Raw genomic sequence first — 19,026 nt, forward strand, 5'->3', positions numbered from 1 at the left:
TTACCATTAGTTGCCCCACCTCCTCTAAATTTGCCCACCCAGAATTCCTGGAAGAAAGAGTGCAAATCCTCCTGACGTTGCAAGTCAGATTACGAGATGCCAGAGGGGTAGACCAAACAAGATCAAACCAAAACCTTCTCCACTTCGCATCGGAACATGGCTCAAGCCCTCGTCGCCTGCTCTCCTGTTGGCCTCTACATTCTCCAGCTGCCATCCGGTCTTGGAGTGCTTATAGGAGCAACGAAGCCTTTCATGAAGACCTGATCACTTTGGACAGGCTCTGAGAGCATATCTTTTTCTTGCAGTGCATCTCTTTAGTTGCAAAAATCACCTGAAGGTTTTCTGAAAAAGGCACAATGCTACGGTTGACTCTTGATCCACTTTTCGTCCCTACCTCTCCAAGTCAAGTGTGACGCACGTTTAGCCCGACCCGCTCTAATTCCCTAACGAGATTGCCCGTCCCCGGATATCTCATAAAACCCCGATTAACCAGGCTCAGCTCATTAGCTCTGCCAAACCAATTCGCCCCTTGTCAACCTCTGCTCCTAACTAACCGTCCCATCAACCCCTGTAGTCATGAAAAACAAAAAAACACAAGTGACTGCAAAGACATGATGGTTAAAGCACCTGAGTTAATTCAATGATGCCCATTTAACCATTTCTATTGTTTTCTCTAAAGGTTTTGTGAAGTTTGAATTAATGATATCTACTTCCGAATCATTTGTGTGTTTGGGGAAAGAAAAATAAATTACTTAATTTCTTTGCAAATCTCAAATCCCTCAGGTTTCCATCTACATTTTTCACTTAAGTTCCTGCCTTCCTTTGGTTCCTCACCTGCTTTTGTCATTTGACCTCATAACCTCTTTTTTTTTTTCTTCCAATCAGTTTACCTGTTGCACTCTGCCACGTTCCCTCCCCCTGATTCTCTCAGTCTCTCTCCTTCCCTCTCTGTTTCCATCTTTGTGCTTTATCCCTTCATCCCTTATCTCCTTCATCCCTTCCAATCCTCATCTGTTCTTCACAGTGGAGGAAGGGCAGGAGAAAGAGAGAGTTTTTTTTGCAGGTGAAGCTAGATCGGCAGTCTGCATTGGGTAGAGCATCAGAGGAGCCGGCGAACCTGGGACTGTGGAATCTAAACTCATAGGGACCACAGAGCCGGAGTAGGACCAGCAGCTGCCCGGTTGCAGGAGACAAGGTCCTAACTGTGAGTGGAAAAGGTGAGTTTCTGCTTAAATGTTTCTGGGCAGGCGATTCCACTACTGTTAAAGGAAGATTTTTAAAACATTGCTTCACCATGGAAATGCAGGCAAACTGTGGCAACCATAGATCTTTTTTGCATCTCCATTTTGTGATTTTTTTTCACTGATTTCAGGAATATAATTCATCCACAATTCTCAAGGAGCCACTAAAGGTTTTTGTCCTCATCCAAGCAACCACTCCAATAGCTTCAAGCTAGCACTAGATAATAAGCTCATTTTGAGACCTTACCCTTGACTGCTTTCATCATTTTGATGTCAGTGTTTGGATTAAAAACAAGCGCACAAAGAAGATCTTAGTCTCAGGTGAAAAAGATGTAACCAAACTTAAAACCGATTCCTGCCTCTAAGATTTCTTCTGCAAGACTTTTTCTCATGAAGAGAATTTCTGGTTTTATGATCTGTTTTCCACCAAAACAAGTAGAACTCACGTTAGATGTTTTATGTGCTGGATCTAAGACACTCTACCTGTGTGTGCTGGTTATGGTTCTGACTCCAAAAGAACAATTTCTTTCTTCATCATCTTCCACATCACCTCGCTCTTTCCCTGATCCCGAGGTAAAGAGTAGTAATCGGATGAGAGGAGATTTGGCCGTAAAGCCTCCTCTGAGATCTCCAGGATTTAAACCACTGCAGCAAACCCACCTCAGAAACCCCTCAACATCAAAACTACTCCACTTCCTGACTTCCCATCTTCTACCCTCCACCCTGTCACAGGTTCAGTCCTCTACATGTGCAGTAGACAGGCCAGCAATCCATTTAATCTCCATGATAGTGATATTTTATCGTGTGCAAGATGCTGGGGTCAGGAGGGTTTTTTCCATCCTAGTCAACAAGTTCATATTTCTGCTGACACTTTACATTTTCTTGCTGTTCTGTTCACTATGAGTTGCATACGGTGTGCAAGTTTTGTTTTTAAATTTAAGTTCCTGAAATGTAATTTTTAATAGAACTAGGACAAAAAGTGAACAAAATACTCTATAAAAAGATACATATCATGTAAAAATCCTTCGAGCCTGTTTGATTTTAGCCTTGAACGTTGGCCTCAGTAGGGTGCAAGCAGGTTCTTGGCATTAAATTTGTTAGACGTCAGTATCCCATTACAGAGTATTAGTCATACTGTACACTTCAGCACGCAAGGCTTTTGGGAATTTTTGCTTCTTTTTTGACAATTAACCCTTCATGTGTTGTTTGAAAAGGACACGTGACTGAATACCTTATATTTATGATTATTACTAATGTCTTCAAACAGCAGGTAAACAGCTTTTTCAAATGTTATGTATGTACAGCAGATGAGCACAAAACAGGACTCAGAATCCTGAAGTTAAAAGGTTGACACCCTTTTCCCCTCACTTTATTCTTCTTTTCATAAAATTTTTACTGTATCCTCTTTTTCATACCTCCCTATTTTATCCTACTTACCATTATTTGACCTGTCAGGATTAAAACATCAGTTTTGGATTACATTAGCAGAATCTGATTTTTGTGATTTGATAGTGCAGCAGAAACCAACCGCTCACTCACTGATCCAGAGAAATGGCAGAAGATGTTAGTGTAATTTACTGCTGTGTCAGCTGAAAGGAAGTTTATTTATCTTAGTAAAATAAGAGCGATATATCAAGCTGAAGTAATTAAAATGTCCTCCTTACCTTACTGTTCCTTCTTGTGCTCCGTTTTGCCACAGAGTGATTGTGTCATCTTCCATCAGTAACATCCTCCAGCGACTGTCATCATGGCAGCTGAGAAAGCTGAAATGGATGCACTGAAAAAGGAGTGTGATGGCCTCCGTGCTCAGATTGAGGTGAGCATTTCCTGGATGACACAAACTACTTCCTGTAGGAACTCCTTAAAACCTTCAGACAGGAAGCAATATTTTTATCAGGGTATTTTCATCTGGCCTGACTTTTATTACATCGTTTATCCATTAAGATTTCTTCAAACTTGATTATTCTAACATATGTATTCCCTCATGTGGCCACTAGGCGGCGCGTAAGGCCGCGAACGACACCACCATGACAGCAGCAGCTAATGGCGTGGCGCCTGTGGGCCGAGTCCAGCTGAAGCTCCGGAAGACCCTCAAGGGCCACCTGGCAAAGATCTATGCCATGCACTGGTCAGCAGATTCAAGGTAACAGGATGGGAAATTCTAACTTTTTATTGAATATTGTGCCTGTTTTTCATAATATTTGATTTATTTGTTTAGCTCAAATAATAGCCAAAACTATGATTTGAGCTAAACTAATCGTTTCCCCGTCACGATTTGACATTTGAATAAATCTTGTTTCTGTAATTTACTTCAGTAACTCAGGTGGAACATTATCATCTTAAATAAAAACGTCTTGATTTATTTTCTCTGTAAAAGAAGAGTAAGGAAAAACAAGATTGTATTTTATAACCAGAAGCTTAAAGCTCTATTTTTTATGTCTCATCTCTGTCTTCTAACTCCTTATATATATATATATATATATATATATATATATATATATATATATATATATATATATATATATATATATATATATATATATATATATGAAATGACCAGTGGGTTAAACAGTAAAAAAAAAAGTACTCTTTAACCACAAACTGCTCTTAAAGATGATCAGTTTTACTTGTTTTCTATTGAACTGGATATCATGTTTCTTATTCCAAAGGTTTGTAACTTATTTCAAAGCTTTCAAATTCAGACACCACATTGAACATTGTTGAGAAATAATTATTTTTAAAGAAATATCTTCAAAACATTTTAACTCTAGTCAGATCCCACATGCTGTGGTAAAAGACATCCATCCACCCATTTTCTTAATTATCTCAGGGTCACAAGAAGGTAGAAAACAACCATTTCTGTTTTTTTTTTTATTTTTATTTTTTCTATTCTAAAAACCAGCTGTATTTACAGTGATGTTGTGTTCCTCTCCAAGGCAAATGGTCAGTGCATCACAGGATGGCAAGCTTCTAATCTGGGACACGTTCACTGGGAACAAGGTAGGATCACACCCAGTACTTCATCAAATGTGAACTCTGTTGCCTAATGACTTATTGCTTAATTGTCCTATTTCAAATTCTTATGAACAGTGGTTTGGCATAAATTAAAAAAAATATATGTGTTATACTTGCATGCTTATTTTTTCTGACCCAATGTGACATAAGAAACCCATAAAGCAGCTAGTTGAACTTAAGTTCTTGCAGAAATTCCAACTTGACTAAACTTTCTAATTGAAAGTTGGTGAAGTCTCCTTACTGTTCTGTGAGTTTGAACGGAAGACACATTGACGAGACAAATGACATAAAACACCTAAAGAATAAGTTTGATTAGGTGATACTGGTGACTAAAACCTGTGACTGAATGAACTCAACAACTATCCTGAATTTCTCTTCTCAGTTGACTGCTGTCCCCCTGAAGTCTGCTTGGGTGATGAGTGTCGCCTTCGCTCCTTCTGGTAACCTGGTGGCCAGCGGTGGTCTGGATAACATCTGCACAGTCTATAACATTAAGGCTGCCAGTCCCAAGACCCTCAGGGAGCTGGACGCACACACAGGTGAGGACAAACCATGTCTGCTACCTTAAAAACTTTAACGTAACCCACTTTAAATAAAAATGGTGTCTCTCACACAGGTTACTTGTCTTGCTGCCGTTTCCTTAGTGATTCTGAGATCCTGACAGCTTCTGGTGACACCACCTGGTGAGTTCCTTACAGATAAAAACTAATTTATCCATCCAGGAGCCATTTGTGGATGGATTTTTGTGTGGCTCACAACTGTAAATCGAGAATGATGAAACTAGCTTTCCCAGGACAAGTGGGGAAGCAAATTATAACCAAGAATACTTTATTGGTTTAATTAAGATATTGAATGCTTACTTTGTTATTGAGCAGATTAAAAGTTCCAATATAATTTTGATTGATATTTTAGTCTTTAAAAACGTAAAATAAACGAATAATTGGGCCTGCAAGAAGTTTAGACTTGACAATTTTTGTTCACATGACAAAAAATTAGGAAACTAAGGTTATGTATCTCTATAACTCTTTATAAATTTAGACTTTATTCATGTTTAAAATAAAGGTAAATCCCTATTAGTCTATTAGTTCATTTGTAAAAGTCAAAACCTTTTTAGTAAACATTCACAATGACAACAATCTGATTTTTTTTACATACTTGAAAATTAAACATTTTTGGAATCGATGTGGGTTTTAAATAATTTACTATATTTTATTTTTTTTACCTTTTTCAACTTTGACATAGCTCTAATAACTAAAATAAATCCTTAATATCAAACAACTGCAACCTGCAATTTGTGCCCTATCTGCTTTCCATATTTAGCCGGTTTTAGTTCACTTCTTCTGCAGTATAGAAAAAATTATTATGTAAATTATATAAATGTTATGTTATTTCATGTACCCTATTAATTTTATATTAATTTAACAATGTAATGATAGTTTATATCAATGATTATTTTATTTTCTATATTAATTTTCAAGTAGGTTGCTGTGCCATTGGCAAGACATGTAATTATCTGTGTGTCCTCCCAATGTGTTGTTTCTGACTGCTTGTATGGTTTTAATGTATCACATTTAACAAATACACAAATCCCAATAATTAGATTCAAAATGCCACCAACATGCCATCCATCTTAACTGTCCTAGCTGCCTGTGGGACCTGGAGACGGGCAAGCAGAAAGTGGTCTACACCAACCACATCGGCGACTGCATGTCGCTGGCCCTGTCTCCGGACATGAACCTGTTCATCTCAGGAGCCTGCGACTCTCTGGCCAAGCTGTGGGACCTGAGGGAAGGAACCTGCAAGCAGACCTTCTCCGGACACACCAGTGACATCAACGCCATTTCTGTGAGGATTGTTTGTTTTACAAGAATCAAGAAATCCCTTTAATAGAGTCTGTAGGACAATGTGAAGTATGTTTAAATATCACAAAAAAAAACTACCTTCAATCACCAGACTTAAACAAATTCAAGAACACAGGAAAAATCAAGTCAGTCTTGAAAGTGTTAGGAAGTCATTTCTAGTGGTTTCAGTGAGTTGACAAAGGCCTGTCTCATTCTGCCAAAAAACATCCTGGTGTTTGTTCATGTGATATTAAAAACTGTGCCACATCCTTCTGCTACTTCCTGTCATATTTTTATCATTTCCACCATTAGTAACATCTGGTTATGAATCATCTGACTTGTGTGATGCGGAAAAAAAAGTGCTTCCATTGCAGTTTTTCAAAATACACTATTTTAAAATAGCAACAAAAAAAAAACTTATAATCCTAGTGCAAAACCACTTTTTCTAAAGACGAGTTTTTAAAAAAAAAAAATACTGGTATTTTTCTATTCAGCAAATTTAGTTTTGTGATTCCAACTTGCACAATTTTATGGACAATGGAAGCGCAGATTTTGGCAGAGATCACTAATATTTCATCCTAGTCGCTGCTACCAAGTGTGGCAAAACCAGAGATTATTCTAAGATAGCAATTAGTTTTTCACTCAGGGCCCTGCTGGTTTAGAAAGTTGCATTTTGTTTATCCTCTGGTTATCATACTCCAATCTAAATCACTTAAATGTGACAAAATCCTTCACAAATTTTTCTTCGCAGCTCCATATTACACCAATCTTTGCCATCTTTTCCTCAGACACTTTCACTTTTTTTCCTTCCACTTTCAGTTCTTCCCCAGTGGAAATGCCATCATCACAGGCTCTGATGACTGCTCCTGCAAGATGTATGACCTGCGCTCCGACCAGGAGGTGTCGGACTACACGGACACCAGCCTGAACGCCGGCGTCACATCTCTGGCCCTCTCCAACTCCGGCCGTCTTATCTTTGCAGGCTATGACGACTTCAACTGCCATATCTGGGACTCACTGAAGGGCGAGAAAGTCGGTGAGAGCTCTTTAGTTTTTCTACGATCATGGCTTTGTGGATGTGTTAGCTCACACGTACGCAAGCAAGAAGACAAGTGCAGGATCATTACTCTATTTATCATCTATTTACTTGCAATTCACCCCCTGTCCTGCAGGTGTGCTCTCCGGCCATGACAACAGGGTGAGCTGCACCGGTGTCCCGGCTGATGGAATGGGTGTCTGCACAGGATCCTGGGACAGCTTTCTCAAACTGTGGAACTGAGGCATTTCAGTGGGAGGAAAACATCTCAGGAAGAAAAGAGGAGGAGTAGAAATGAGGAGGAAAGAATAAAGAAATGAAGGGAAGAGGAGACATTATGTAAAAAAAAACAAGGAGGATGCATGAATAAAAAAAGGCCTCCTCTTCTTATCTTCCTCTCTTCTTCCTTAATAATGTATGCAAAACATGAGTGGTTGCGAATGAGCCTCATTGTGTAAATGGCACCAGGGAAACAATGCGTGATGCATCCTGCTGAATGTGCTGAAGAACTTCAGTGTTGTCATTTTAAATAACGAAACATGTTTTTAAAAATAGCACAATTAATCTAAAAGTTGCCAGAGCAGGAAAAAAAAAAGCTCTGGATCAGAAACACATAGAGGTTTTTGTCAATAAAAGGAGATCAAAGGCATAAGCACTGAAGACAAAGTTATAGAAGAACATTTTATTTTTTTTCTCAAGATCATTAAGCTGTAAAAGAGCCCTGAACTTCCATAGATCAGGTATGTATACCTGATAGTGCAACAATTAGACTGAAGTTGATGTACAATGTTTTTTTTTTCTTTACTTTTTTTGTCAGACTATACACACACCAAGTGTAAATATATTGCAAAAAGTCATCATTGCTCACCTCCTAAGAACAGACAGAGTTTAACACAGGGTGGAGTTACACCAAGTGGATGTGAAGAAAACCCCCAAAAAGAAAGTTTCAGTCTGGAAGCAGGCTGGTAGACTGGGCTGCAGGGCGGCTGTCTAATCAGAAAAAACATTCTGTAAAAACATATAAACTGAATTTCATCCCCCTCAGCCTGTAGTTATTGTACAAGTGTTCAACTCTAATGTACAAAAGGCAAAAATGTTTCCTGAAAATATTTCTAATAAATAGTTCTGCATTAACGTTATGTTGGAGTTTGTGTGTTTTTGTCTCTGTTCCCAAACGTGCCTGCATCTCCTTCTAACAGTGAACTTTTTCCACATCAGAACCAGAAACTTGAATGTGTTTGGCATTTTCATTATGTCAATAGCAGCATCTAACTGAAATAGAAATGGAAAACCAGAGTTTTTCAATATTTTCACCAGAAGAACTTGGGAATTGTGGTCTGCATTTTTAATCAGCCTCCTTTGACCTAATAACTAAATCAAATCAAGTGCAAGTATTTACATTGCCTACACCACATGTGTCAAACTCAAGGCCCGCGGGCCACATGTGGCCCGCCATGTCATTTTATGTGGCCCGCCCCAGCATTTAATAGGCCGATGATTTACTTAAAATAGGTTTTGAGCACAAATTGACTACAAACTACATCTCCCACAATGCATTCCGATTTTTACCAGCCAACATTACGGCTTCTCGCCACTAGAGAGCAGCAGAGTCACCTCAAGCTGCTTATTGATTTTACCAGCGAATAAAACTGAGACATCGACAAGCTAACATCAAAATGTCCAAGAAAAGAAAAATCAGTTTACAAGTAAGACTGTGAATGAAGATGTGTGAGTTGGTGTCAGGGCGGCAGGTCACGCTAGACGTTATCTTGACCGACAATATAAAAAAAAAAAATTAAAAAAAATCGGTCATGTACTATTTTTATCAGTGAAATTACAATCATATTAACATCGACTATTTATTTGCATTTTATGCGGTTTAGTTAATATTCACCGTGAATCCAGATCCCATCACCAATTAAGCAGATAAATGCATCCACATCTAAGCGACTTCACATTTCTAAGTCTTCACCGCGGCGGAGCCGCGTCCGCAGTGGTTGAGCTGCGAACTGCGCATGTTACAGTCTAATTAACTTTTGCATCATCATTTATTTCCTCCAGATAAACTACCGGCTCCTCAAATGGATTAACACAACGCTGCATTCTCTTTAGTTTGGTCTGGTCTGTAATGGAGTCTTGAATTTTCAACCAAAAGTTTGTAATGCGCTTCCTAACCATTTTTTATTTGTAAGAATTTATTTTACTTTTTAGCCATTTAGCAAAGACTCTGTAGAACCATTTGTCTCTGCTAATGACATCTGCAATATATTTTTTTGATCCCAAGCTTAGTTTATGGACTGAACAGACAAAATTATAAATTTTGAAGTGTTGATTTTATTTTTGAACCATTTTTTAATTTTGAAGTGTTGATTTTATTTTTGAACCATTTTTTAATTGCAAAGTGTTGATTGTATTTTTGAACCATTTTAATGTGATTATTGAAATCTTATTTATATTGAAGTGTTGTTTTTATTTTTGAACCCTTATTTATTTTGAAGTGTTGATTGTCTGAAAGACCTTACACATGAATTGGCCCATGCGGGGTTTGAACCAATGACCTCAGCATTACCAGCACCGTGCTCTAACCTGCTGAGCTAACTCACCTACCTTACAAACTGTTGAGTTTCCATGGATTTAAGAAGAATTTAGATGATCTTACCACAATGAAGATTTGATAAAAGTGCTTATATTCTAATGTTTTTCAAAACAACATACATAATATTTTATTTTCCAGAGATTTTGTATTTTGAAGTGTTGATTGTATTTCACAGATATTTTTTTTTTATTTAATGTGTTAATTTTATTTTTGAACCATCTTTTATTGGTAAGTATTGATTTTATTTCATAGCCATTTAGCCAAGTCTCTGTAGAACCATTTGTCTCTGCTAATGACATCTTCAATACATTTTTTGATCCCAGGCTTGGTTTATGGACTGTAGTGTTAAATTAGGCACAATTATAAGTCTGACAGTTTGTTCATCAAGTTACTGTGCTCTCTGAGAGGATCTGTGGTATAAGTATTTGACATTGTTCCATGCCCATCGTTGACATTAGTCTCTAACAAAATGTGGATCATCTTTGGAACACTCCAAAGAGCATGAGTTTCTGTAGTGTAGTGGTTATCATGTTGGCTTTACACGCAAAAGGTCTCTGGTTCAAAACCAGACAAAAACAGATTTTGCATGTTCTATTCATCACAGGTGTTTACTAAAGGTCAACAAGGGTTCTGTGGTGTCATGGTCTGTACTCAGAATCCAGGCATCTGAGTGCAAACCTAAGTTGAAATTTTCATGCGTTGCATCTCACATCATCAACTTTGTAACCTCAAACTGAAACAAAGTAGAGAAGTTCAGTTTCTGTAGTGTAGTGGTTATCACGTTTGCTTCACACGCAAAAGGTCTCTGGTTCAAAACCAGACAGAAACAGATTTTGCATGTTCTATTCATCACAGGTGTTTACTAAAGGTCAACAAGGGTTCTGTGGTGTCATGGTCTGTACTCAGAATCCAGGCATCTGAGTGCAAACCTAAGTTGAAATTTTCATGCGTTGCATCTCACATCATCAACTTTGTAACCTCAAACTGAAACAAAGTAGAGAAGTTCAGTTTCTGTAGTGTAGTGGTTATCACGTTTGCTTCACACGCAAAAGGTCTCTGGTTCAAAACCAGACAGAAACAGATTTTGCATGTTCTATTCATCACAGGTGTTTACTAAAGGTCAACAAGGGTTCTGTGGTGTCATGGTCTGTACTCAGAATCCAGGCATCTGAGTGCAAACCTAAGTTGAAATTTTCATGCGTTGCATCTCACATCATCAACTTTGTAACCTCAAACTGAAACAAAGTAGAGAAGTTCAGTTTCTGTAGTGTAGTGGTTATCACGTTTGCTTCACACGCAAAAGGTCTCTGGTTCAAAACCAGACAGAAACAGATTTTGCATGTTCTATTCATCACAGGTGTTTACTAAAGGTCAACAAGGGTTCTGTGGTGTCATGGTCTGTACTCAGAATCCAGGCATCTGAGTGCAAACCTAAGTTGAAATTTTCATGCGTTGCATCTCACATCATCAACTTTGTAACCTCAAACTGAAACAAAGCAGAGAAGTTCAGTTCCTGTAGTGTAGTGGTTATCATCGTTGCTTTACACGCAAATGGTCTCTGGTTCAAAACCAGACAGAAATGGTTTTTGTAGGTTATGCATCTCTTGGGGTGCAGTGAGACAACAAGAGCCTTCCTCTTTCATGATGGTTCATTTGCCAATTGACTTCAATGTCGGCTTCTTTGAAATCGAAGCTACTTTACTTCAATTACCAATTGGCAGTTCTATGGCGTAATGCACATGTGTCTACATCTACATTTTTCTCGTAGTGACAAAAACCACCCCAATAACTTTTAATAAATTAAATTAAGCGACTTCACTTAAATTAGCATCACTTCAGCCGCTGGGGTCTGAACAACTTCCTCCTGGTTCCCATCTGCAGAAAAATCTGTGCTAATTCATCAGTCAGTTGGAGCTGTCTGATCCAAACAGATCAACTGAACTCTGTGAGTGTTTTACCCTGTGCGGTCCGGTGTGTGCTTTTACCAGGATTTTTATTTTTTTGTTTTGCATGGTTTCGCTTCTCCAAACGGACAGATGTTACGTCTGCAGCTCCTCCAGAACGCCGCTCTCCTGGGTAACGTGAACCCAGAAGGCTCCATTTGTTAAATCCGCTGGATGAGTTTCTCCCAGCGGTTTCTAAGTCTTCGCAGTCCGCAGTGGTTGAGCAGCGGACTGCGCATGTTACAGTCTAATTAAGTTTTGCATTGTCCACAACGTTGCATTCTCTTTAGTTTTCTCTGGTTTGTAATGGAATTTAACGCGCCATTTCAACCAAAGGTTTGTAATGCGCTTCCTAACCAGACGCTCCAAAGTGTCCGGTCCATAACTCTTCAACACGCCGTCAGCTCCCGGTCAGAAAGACGCATTTAGTTCAGAGACCATGAGATGATATTCAGAAAGGATATTTTAAATTAATAGATTTCAGTTGCCTCTGAGACTAAATCTTTGCGTAAAGTCTATAATGTCTGCCCATGTGACTTGTTTTTATTATTTGTTTGCTTACCTTTAAATACTGATTTAAATATTGTAATTTTTAAACTGAGCAGTAATTTTACATCCATGGAAACTCAAATGTAATATTTAAAACTTCAATACATAAAATCAGTTATTTAACAATATGAGGTGGTGTTTAATTTATTTTTAACATTGTATTTTTATACATTTATGCTAGAGGTGCCCAAGTCTAGTTTTCCAGAGCTACCATCTGCAGCTTTAGATGCATTCCTTCTCTAACACACCTGGACCATTGACTCATTATAAGCCTCTACAGACCTGAATGAGGGAAGTCAACCTTTTGTCTGGGTGTGTTTTAGCAGGGATGCCCTCCTGATTTGTACCGTCAATGTGGCCCGTTGAGGGGGGCCAATATGCTGAAGTGGCCCTCGGTGAAATTGAGTTTGACACCCCTGGCCTACACAGTGAACAGAGTCCATCTTTGTTTAATCTCAGTTTGAATATGACTGTTTCAGTAAAGGCCTCTGATGTTTCTTAGACAATGTTATAGAAAAACAGAACAAGGAACACAGTAGAAAGGTCAGAAGGAAATTTAAAGCAGTGCTATGTTATAAAAGAACGAGTCTAATTAGAATAGCTCACACAGTTCTGTTCAGCTCATTTTCTGAGAACGGAAAGACCATTAATCAGAAAATCAGCCAAAAGCTGCATGGAGGAGTTGCAGAGATCTACAACTCATCTGGGAGAATCTGTTAACAGACCAACCTTTAGACTTGAACTCTAAAATTTCACTGTAGAATATTGGCAAAACAAAATTTCCAACAACTTCCTTTTTTGCTGACCTCTCTTGGTACTTTAGCTTCCTCCACTCACATTGTTGGGTTAATTGGTTTCTCCAACTTGCCCTCGCATGTGTGTGTGTTGTTTGTCCTCTATCGCCCAATGACTGCTGGAGACAGAGGCACCAGACTTCTTTGGAACCCTTCAGGTACGACTGGGTATAGACAATGAATGGATGAAAGCTTTACAGTTGCATGTCCGATTCCCACGTGCTTCATTTTAATGTCCTCTGGTGACATTAATAGAAGCTTCTCAATTCTACTAGTTGATTTCGTCTGTGGGAAGGAAGCTGCTTATATTTACTGTCACCAACCAGTATAAAGTTTTTCTATGCCTCATTATAAAGCCTTTGAAGATGTAAGTTTATAGACTTATTTGTATTTTCTTATCTCATTATAATGCACTTCCTTTTAATAAAAAAAGCACTTTATTTTCATTTCAGGTAAAATTTTCAATGATGTATTAATTAATGTGTTCGCATGCCTTTCAGTATATAGATACTTGGAGAAATTAATGAATCAGTCTTAAAAATCCAGATGACAAATCATTATTTTAAAGTAGTGCACTCAGCCTAATGGTCTCAGATTTTTGTTTTATTTTTTAGTGTGAAATAAATGCTTAGTGTAGTAGACAACAGCAATTAAGAAAATGCAACATTTTAAAGTCTGCTTTTGTTCGCACAGCAGGAGGCGCTATAACCACCCATAAAACTTGCTCCACCTCGGTCTTTTAATCCCAACTCAGAAGAAGTCGGATTTTCGCAAGTACGTTTGGTAATGATATTTCCAACAGTTCCTGAACTGCACACCAGCCTGAACTGAACATCGGGGCCTTCATCTCCTCTCTCACCGGGTATCAGCCACCAGCAACCGGCCATGGCGCGGAGGTTCTTCGTCGGGGGAAACTGGAAGATGAACGGAAATAAGGAGAGTCTGGAACAGCTGATCACCATCCTGAACACCGCCAGCCTGGACGATCAGACCGGTAACCCTGACTGATGAGCGGCTGTGGGGTTAGATGCAACGCTCCCTTATAATTATCCGTTATTAGCTGTGTTTTCTAAATAAAAGTGTTAAATAAATATAGGGATGCAGCTCGAGGTGGAGTCATGTGATCAGGATGACTTGCAAAAAGTCCTCTGACGTTTTTGTCTTTAAGTATTGGGAAGTAACTGAGTACATTTACTCAGTTACTTGCACTTCACTTGAGAATGTTTTCTACATGAAAAAATCTATAGTTTCTTTCAGACCATGAGTTAAAATTGAGCACAGAATAAAATCTCTTATTGCTTTTGTACTTTTAGAAAACATAAATCATATTTGAATAAAATATATATATGTATTTTGTTAGGATTTGATTGCAAGGGTCTTGTTGCTAGGCTTGATAATTATTATTATAATAAAAATTTTAAAAGCGTACATCTAATGTAAAAAACAATTAATTGTAAAAAGAGCACCTTAAATGCAATTTCTTAACATAAAATCTTAGTAGTTATTTCACCCCTATGCATCATTTCAAATTTCTAAAAGCAAGAACCAACTTTCATTTTTTAGTGCACCAAACATTTTCCTTCCTCTCTATGCATCTACTTTTACAGATAATTATCAATATCACTAGTGTTTATTTTAACTTAAATTCTCTGAGCTACATTTTGGGTGCATGTAAGACAAGTTTACTTACTTACTAATCTAAACTGGGGGGTTAATGTTTTTTTTTGTTCTTTTTGTTGTTTTTCTGTTTTCAAAGTGCATTAAATATAAAGTTTATTATTTTCCCTATAGGGTTTACCAGTAATAGATTAAAAAAGCCACATATGAAAGATTTTGAGTAAACACATAAAGAATCCAGGATTGAAAAGTGTGAATAATTCAAAATAACAAAGAATAATGTCCAGTTTCGTTACATCATCAAACAGGTTTTAGTAATTATGATCCTTATAAAATTACATTGCTTTGAAACTGCTTTTGCAGAGAAGAAAAAGCAACACTGAACTAACAGATAAATCTTCTGTATTGTTTTCAGAGGTGGTGTGTGCTGCTCCTTCCATCTACCTGGACTTTGCTCGGTCCCTTCTGGATCCTGGAATCGGGGTCTCAGCCCAGAACTGCTACAAGGTGGCGAAAGGAGCATTTACAGGAGAGATCAGGTGTGTCAGCCACTGAGAGACAAAATAGTAAAATAAAAAAACAAACATGGTTCTGACTGACTTTATGTTTCATATAAGTGCTTCTTTTCTTATCAACTAAGGGTTGGAAAACCCTAAAGTCTTCCCATATGTCATATGCTCAGATCTGTGTCGGAGGAGGTAAACTCTGAGAACATTGGAAATGTGTTTTAGAAAATGAAAAACAGATTTCAACATTTCCCAGAGCTGTAGTAAAATCATACTTTGTTAAAATAAATACAATCTGTTGTAGTTCAGCTCTTTAAGAGGTGGCCTGCTCCCCACCATGTCTCCCCCCCTCTGCCTCCTTCCAGCCCGGCCATGATAAAGGACTGCGGGGCAGACTGGGTGATCCTTGGTCACTCAGAGAGGCGCCATGTGTTCGGGGAAAGTGATGAGCTAATCGGCCAAAAGGTGAGACTTTATTCCTGCTACAGACTGTTTATTTCACAGACTGACTGTTATGTTTGTCTGCGTCATTAGAAAATTATAGTTAAAGTCCTTTTTTATGATTCCTTTCAGTTTATTACCCTCAGTTAATTAGAAACATATTCTGTTTCCTCAGACTTTTCCCATTTCTTCTTTAGTGCTGTGAAAAAACAGAAAATGAAACAATCAAAAGTGCAAGAAATCTGTAATAAACAAAATTATTTTTCACAGTACTGTTTGTTGATTTGAATGTTTGAAAATATTTTCTTCTCTCAGTAAATTAGTAAAAAATCATCTGGGATTTAAGTAATTTTGTTGCGATAATGGTATCAGGTCATATCTTCGGGATCAAAATGCCTTTATTGTCGTTGAACAGAAGCAAAATGGAATTTCTTACAAACACATGAGATGTGGCAGGTAAAGCATTGACTAAGTTATGATATCTGCAGGTTGCTCACGCTCTGGAGAGCGATCTCGGAGTGATCGCCTGTATCGGTGAGAAGCTGGAGGAGCGAGAGGCAGGTACCACAGAAGAAGTCGTCTACGCTCAGACGCAGGTTATTGCAGGTGAACAAAACTTTCATGGTTCTTCCCGGCTCTGTTTTTCTTTTTTTGTTAGTTTTTTTCCATTTCCTTTCTTTTTTTATTTTCTTTGGTCTAAGTTTTACAGTTTCCTTTTGTTTTTTTCTGTCTTAAAAAAATATATATTGGCCAACTAACAGATAATCAAATATTGTATTTAAATAGGTTAATTATTACATGAAAAGCGATCAACAAATAAAGTTGGAATGGATTGGGAAGATTGGTTAAAACCTGCAAACCAGTTTTTTTGTGTGTGTTTTACTCTACATTACGTAACCTGATTAATGATCTTTTCTCTGGTCACATGTCGGCCTCATGCATTTTTCTCCTGTACTGAATCTGGGTTGCTCACTGCTTTAAAATGTAAATAGGTCAGTGGACACTGCTGCTGCAGAAATTTTAGGAGACACAACTGTGTCTGCAGCTTCCCACAGCTACAAGGACACATTTCTATGTGAACTTTACTTTCTGTTTGTGTGCAAACGTTTCTTTGCAGACTTTGTGTATTTGCTTGGCGGATTACTCTGTTTATGAACAGACTGGGTTAATTACAGCTTTGAGCTTTCATTTGCAATGCATGGATTAAAGGGATGTTGTGTTGCAGAAAATGTGACGGACTGGGGGAAAGTGGTGCTGGCGTACGAACCTGTTTGGGCCATCGGCACTGGAAAGACAGCCACACCTGAGCAGGTAACTATAAAGAAGGGACAGAGGAGCTTTGGCTGCTTTGTCTCAAGAGGCTTAGAAAGCACAAAAACTGAACTAAGCCTAAAATAAAACATCAAACAAGAAAAATATGAACGAATGTTTTCTGAATGTTTTCTTTGTCTGAACTGTGCTGCCAGTCCAGAAAAAGTTACGAAAATTAATTTCAGTCATGGACGTCTACAGTTCCATAAAAGTCTTGGGACAAACGCCATCTGGGAAAAACTTGGTAATTGTGACCCAGATGATTTCATAATAACAATTACTGTCTACATTTTTTTTTTTGCCTCCACAGAATAAATTCACTAATGACAAAAGTTTATTATTTTCTCCGAGTTTCAGTGTGAGATTATCCTGCTGCAACAGAACATATAACATTTATTTTAAGTGTTTTTGCACATCTTTACCACAGCTGTTAAAGGGCGATGGGGATCTGAATGGAAACGTGACCTAATGTGAATGATTATTAGATGACAACTGAAAAAAGGTGCTTTTCTAGAATAATTAGGGGCTGCCAGGTAGAAATATAGAGTGGCACAAAAATGTACAATACAAATGAGAAAGAAGAATAAAGTGTCTGACGTAAATACAGGTGTGAAGGAATAAAAATACGAACTTGTAGAAAAACTGGTTTGCATGAACATGCAAAAAATAAAATAAATAAATAGAAATAAAACTCTTGTTTTATTTCTTGGAAATTCTTGGAAATAAAACAAGAGTTCTTGTTTTATTTCCAAGAACTCTTTTATTTTTCTGATATATTTGAATTTGAGAGGTTTATTGAACATACCCAGATTGATTTCTGATTTTATAATTTTACTTACTTGATAGATGTATAATATGTATTCCTTCCTTAGGCTCAGGAAGTTCATGAAAAGCTGAGGGCTTGGTTCAGAGCAAATGTATCAGATAATGTGGCTGAGTCCCTGCGCATCATTTACGGAGGTTAGTGGTGATGCTTTACTGCATTTATTTCTTTTTTGCTACTATATTTAGCTGCTGTAGATATACTTGTCTAGTCGACCAGCTTCTTCTGTCGTCTAATTGGACACTTTTAATTCTTCCTGAAAGATCAGAATAAAGAAGTTAGTGAAGATTTTTTTTTAAGTTTTGCGTTGTACTTTAAGTGTAGGTCTCCCTTTATTGTTGTTTGCTTTTTTCAAGGCACCACTCTCAGTCGTGTTTAAGGTTTATTTCCTCCAAAGCTTTTTTTCTTACTGTTTCACTCACACTAATCGTCTGTTTGCTGGGTGTGTCCTCCAGGTTCAGTCACCGGAGCGAACTGCAGGGAGCTGGCGTCTCAGGGCGACGTGGATGGCTTTCTGGTTGGCGGAGCCTCTCTGAAACCGGAGTTTGTCGACATCATCAACGCACGTGCATAAAGTGTAAAGACGATCACTAAACTGGGATCACATTCACACTATTCTGTCGCACACTGCAGTTTTATGAGAACTAAGCTGACTCATGCACATACAAATGTCTGTTTTTTTCTGAATTTGTTGTTTTTTTTAATGTAATTTAATTCGTATTTGTCTAAAAAGTGAGATATAATTATCACTGAGATATTTTCAGTAGTTTTTAAGTTGAAAAGGACAATCTCATTATTACCTGCTCTTAATTTAACCTGTCAAGTTTTTATTTTTTTGTAATTGCATCCATCAGTGTAGGTTTGCTTACAAAGTAATGTGATTCTTTTCACTCCTGTAACATTAGTCTCACCTGTATTCTAACACACAGTCTGTAATAATTACTGTTCCAGACAGAATTCCTTAAATTAACATATGCAAAGGAAATGTGAAGAGTCGGTGACTCTCAGTAGGTCTAAAAGCTTTATGACTGTATGTAGCTTAACCCTGGCTCAGGTTGCACTTTAGAAAACGTAGCGATCAGGGGACTGATCATTGTACACTGGAAGAAAATAAATAAAATGTGGGAACGTATTGCAATTGTTTTATCTTTATAAGGAACATTTTTGAGGGCAATTAACAGAAATATGCTTGGGGAAAGCGTTCTGTCTTTATTCATAAATATCTGCATAGGTCTTTGCATAGAGTGCTTTTACAAACTATTATATGGCTTCCTATGCTGCTTGTGGAGTGTTGGCCTCTTTCTTGTTAAGTA

General features: G+C 37.8%; 2 protein-coding genes and 3 non-coding genes across 7 annotated transcripts; all 5 read left to right on the forward strand.

Annotated features, from left to right (window-relative positions):
- The first annotated feature begins 951 nt into the window (after nt 1–951).
- On the forward strand, nt 952–8,272 carry gnb3b (guanine nucleotide binding protein (G protein), beta polypeptide 3b). Of its 2 annotated transcripts, none has more exons than XM_014990567.2 (9): nt 952–1,217; nt 2,941–3,057; nt 3,239–3,384; nt 4,178–4,241; nt 4,639–4,795; nt 4,873–4,939; nt 5,900–6,101; nt 6,917–7,133; nt 7,270–8,272. In XM_014990567.2, the coding sequence occupies exons 2-9, from the start codon at nt 2,989–2,991 to the stop codon at nt 7,374–7,376; spliced, it is 1,029 nt and encodes a 342-aa protein (XP_014846053.1). In that variant the 5' UTR covers nt 952–1,217; nt 2,941–2,988; the 3' UTR covers nt 7,377–8,272. The 2 variants fall into 2 exon arrangements, with proteins under 2 accessions (XP_014846053.1, XP_014846061.1); XM_014990575.2 differs by having other exon boundaries at nt 952–1,204.
- Nucleotides 8,273–10,485: 2,213 nt separating this feature from the next.
- trnav-cac (transfer RNA valine (anticodon CAC)) lies at nt 10,486–10,558 on the forward strand. The gene has a single exon. It is a non-coding gene; the product is annotated as a tRNA-Val (tRNA).
- Nucleotides 10,559–10,736: 178 nt separating this feature from the next.
- On the forward strand, nt 10,737–10,809 carry trnav-cac (transfer RNA valine (anticodon CAC)). Its single transcript has one exon. It is a non-coding gene; the product is annotated as a tRNA-Val (tRNA).
- Nucleotides 10,810–10,987: 178 nt separating this feature from the next.
- trnav-cac (transfer RNA valine (anticodon CAC)) lies at nt 10,988–11,060 on the forward strand. Its single transcript has one exon. It is a non-coding gene; the product is annotated as a tRNA-Val (tRNA).
- Nucleotides 11,061–13,735: 2,675 nt separating this feature from the next.
- Nucleotides 13,736–18,845, forward strand: tpi1a (triosephosphate isomerase 1a). 2 transcript variants are annotated; one of them, XM_014990597.2, is made up of 7 exons: nt 13,738–14,009; nt 15,048–15,171; nt 15,504–15,603; nt 16,068–16,185; nt 16,805–16,890; nt 17,763–17,850; nt 18,169–18,845. In XM_014990597.2, exons 1-7 carry the CDS (start codon nt 13,901–13,903, stop codon nt 18,285–18,287), a joined length of 744 nt encoding a protein of 247 aa, XP_014846083.2. In that variant the 5' UTR covers nt 13,738–13,900; the 3' UTR covers nt 18,288–18,845. The 2 variants fall into 2 exon arrangements, with proteins under 2 accessions (XP_087866562.1, XP_014846083.2); XM_088010436.1 differs by lacking the exon at nt 17,763–17,850 and having other exon boundaries at nt 13,736–14,009.
- The last annotated feature ends 181 nt before the right edge of the window (nt 18,846–19,026 follow it).

This window comes from Poecilia mexicana, unplaced genomic scaffold (genome assembly GCF_051168715.1).
Source record: "Poecilia mexicana isolate PSO_F unplaced genomic scaffold, ASM5116871v1 scaffold_11, whole genome shotgun sequence".
Taxonomy (NCBI): Eukaryota; Metazoa; Chordata; class Actinopteri; order Cyprinodontiformes; family Poeciliidae; genus Poecilia; species Poecilia mexicana.